Source organism: Macaca fascicularis, chromosome 14 (genome assembly GCF_037993035.2).
Source record: "Macaca fascicularis isolate 582-1 chromosome 14, T2T-MFA8v1.1".
Lineage (NCBI taxonomy): Eukaryota > Metazoa > Chordata > Mammalia > Primates > Cercopithecidae > Macaca > Macaca fascicularis.
The window spans coordinates 60,095,997-60,099,206 of record NC_088388.1 but is presented as its reverse complement, the minus strand read 5'-3'; the positions used below and the strand labels follow the sequence as shown (position 1 = coordinate 60,099,206).

The 3,210-nt window shown below is 37.9% G+C and overlaps 1 protein-coding gene across 1 annotated transcript; it reads left to right on the top strand.

Annotated features, from left to right (window-relative positions):
• The first annotated feature begins 1,900 nt into the window (after positions 1–1,900).
• Positions 1,901–2,356, top strand: LOC102145437 (large ribosomal subunit protein eL32-like). Its single transcript, XM_045370695.2, has one exon. The coding sequence runs from the start codon at positions 1,949–1,951 to the stop codon at positions 2,354–2,356; it is 408 nt and encodes a 135-aa protein (XP_045226630.2). The 5' UTR covers positions 1,901–1,948.
• The last annotated feature ends 854 nt before the right edge of the window (positions 2,357–3,210 follow it).

The following is a 3,210-nucleotide window of genomic DNA, read 5'->3' as shown; positions in this document are numbered from 1 at the left end:
GTGCTTGTACTAGTATCAGACAGTTTTCCATTTCTGGCATGGTTAAGTAACATCCAGACAGACCTGATACTCCTGAAGATAACATCTATAAATATTAAGGGGGGCGGAAAACTAAAGGCATTAAAGCATGAAAAAAAAATGAGTATATAATGTGGTAAAGTTGAAAATTTGATAAAAGAAATGAGAATCACTTCTATAAACTGTATAAAATTAATCAGGGAAGACGGGAGATAGATAAACAAAAATAAACCAAGCTTGCAGCACTTTCAGCATTGATTATTAAGTCAGATTGCTCTCTGACCTGCTGCCTCATAGTTGTTTGTTGTCTGCAGTTTCCTCATCCAGATGACTTCATTCTCCTTGCCCTGAACGTAAACAACTCTGATTTTCCATCCCGTCACCCTCCATCCCCTTAAAAATTCTTCCCCAGAACCCCTCAGGGAGATGGATTTCAGCGTCTTCTCCCATATCCTTGCTTGACACTCTATGATCAATAAATCCTATCTCTGCTGCATTCCTGCTATCTGAGTGTAATGGTTCTGTTACTAAACAGTGGACATACAAACCTGTTGGTCTTATAACAAAATGGTGTAGGTTAATTTTATCATGGTTATTGATTTTTGGACTTACAGATTTGGCCCTCAAATAAGATATGAATATGGGAATTGATTACGGATTATAAGTGAAGCAATGGAAGTAGAAGGGATGGCCCAGGAAAAGAACAGAGTAAGAAGAGAAGGAAACCTACCAAAAACCCCTGAGGAGCCCCTACATTATCCTTAACTTCTGGTGTAGGGAGAGTAGCATGGAGAGAAAACAACAGAAGTAGTGGTCAGGGGAAGAGAGGCAGAAACAAAAGAGTCACAGAACAAATCAGTTCAAAATGCACTATGATGTATTAAGAGGGCACGTTCAACTGCATTAAAGGCCACTTATGGAGTTTGAAAAATCCTTGTCAATATAAATAATGTTTAAAATGCATTTTAATATTTATAAGCCTATTATAAAATGTATATAGGCTTATCATTAAAAAGTTAGAATAACAGTTAGAGAAAAGTCCTTATATATGTATATATTGTCCAATCAGTTTACATAAAGATTCTTTGCAGTCTCAAGGTGCCATTTCTTCCAGTTCAATACAGGTAGCATTTGTTCATTCTTTTATATTGTCAAATGTGCCATTCCTAGTTAATTCTATATTTTCCACCTCAAGAAAATTGAAGCAATGCTGCTATTACTCACAATACTATGACCCTTTGGAACATGTTTTGAGGAAATTATACAGATCTTGCCTCCACAATTCCTTAGTAGCATTTATTTAATACTAACTTCAGCATTACTCATGACAGCGCATTATATCCATCCATCCATATCCATTATATCCGTTGCCCACAGATGCTGGCTTCTCTTCACCCTCCAAGATTCTTACCCTTCTCAGTTGATGGTGAACTCAAATGCAATTCTTGATCAGAATATGCAGGAAAATGTGAACAATAATTCATTTTCTGGACATGCTAAATTTACTTTTCACTTGACCACATATACTCTTTAGTCCATAATCACTGCATTCCCAAAGTCTTTGAATGTTGATCACAGTCTCTCTAAAGATTCATACAATAGCATGCTCACCGGTATCTTCCATAACAGTCGACAATAAAACAAATGTCTGAAAAGACATTTTCATTTGTTCTTGGATTCAAAATAGAAAACTTGTGAATTTCATGGCAATAGGCCGTGTTGCAATGTACCATGTTAGGATAAACTCATTAATATAAAATACTCGAGTGGTAAGGCTAAAATTTGAATTACAAAACAGAATATTTATTTTATATGTAAGATTACGTATGTCAGGAGGTTCTATTCATAAACAGTGGATCCAACACATAAAATGAGATATAATTTCCTCGGCGCTGCCTACGGAGGTGGCAGCCATCTCCTCCTCGGCATCATGGCCGCCCTCAGACCCCTTGTGAAGCCCAAGATCGTCAAAAAGAGAACCAAGAAGTTCATCCAGCACCAGTCAGACCGATATGTCAAAATTAAGCATAACTGGTGGAAACCCAGAGGTGTTGACAACAGGGTTGGTAGAAGACTCAAGGGCCAGATCTTGATGCCCAACATTGGTTATGGGAGCAACAAAAAAACAAAGCACATGCTGCCCATTGGCTTCCGGGAGTTCCTCGTCCACAACGTCAAGGAGCTGGAAGTGCTGCTGATGTGCAATAAATCTTACTGTGCCAAGATTGCTCACAATGTTTCCTCCAAGAACCGCAAAGCCTTCGTGGAAAGAGCTGCCCAACTGGCCATCAGAGTCGCCAATCCCAATGCCAGGCTGCGCAGTGAAGAAAATGAGTAGACAGCTCGTGTGCACGTTTTCTGTTTAAATAAATGTAAAAACTGCCCAAAAAAGACATATAAAATCATTAATTATGTTTATTCAGAAAAATGTAGTTTTACTACTTTTATTTCCACAAAATCATTGTTACTGAAATCCTGATTTTTACATGCTAAATATTCTGTTGACATTAATGCCAAATTAGATAAGCTCTTCTTGAATCATTTTAGTCTTAAGGTAGAATTTTTTTCTTGACTTAAATTTAGAAAACTTCATTCCGCTGAAGTAGTAGTAACTAGAATTGTCACTAAAATCTTAAACCAATTACTGTAATTTGGAAATAAATGAACTTTACATATCATATCTAAATATTGCAATGATGTTGCATACAACAATGGCAGATTATCTTAATTTTATCAAAGTCCACCAATTAAATTGTAATTATTTTCATTCCTTAATTCATTTCTTAAGTTTTTCTGCATTCAGAATTTTCAAGTTTGTACAGAAAACTGAAAATAGCAGTGTGTTGCTAATTTATTCCAAATTTGGAATGGGAAAGGTTTGCATCCTAAAAGAGCACCTGGAGCGGAAGGGAGAGTCCTATAGGTGAAACAGTTTGCTGAAAGGCTGTGTGCTCAACGGGGTGGAGTCCTGCTTTGAAACGAGCCTGCTGCTCTGCACACATTCTTCCAAGATGGCCCTGGAGGTTCCTTCAAAGCAACACGGACTATGGATTTAGGGGTTCAAGACTCCTCCAGCTCTCCCTCTGCTTTTGCTGCTGCAGAGGGGATTGGAGGCATTGCTCGCAGTGGGCTCTCTCCTCATTTCGCCTTCATGTCTCCCTATTCTCTTTTGCCTTTTGATCCTCTTAATCC

What these genes read in the sequence shown, in the direction of transcription:
- LOC102145437 (XM_045370695.2), top strand. Translation starts at nt 1,949, where the DNA reads ATGGCCGCCCTCAGACCCCTTGTGAAGCCCAAGATCGTCAAAAAGAGA.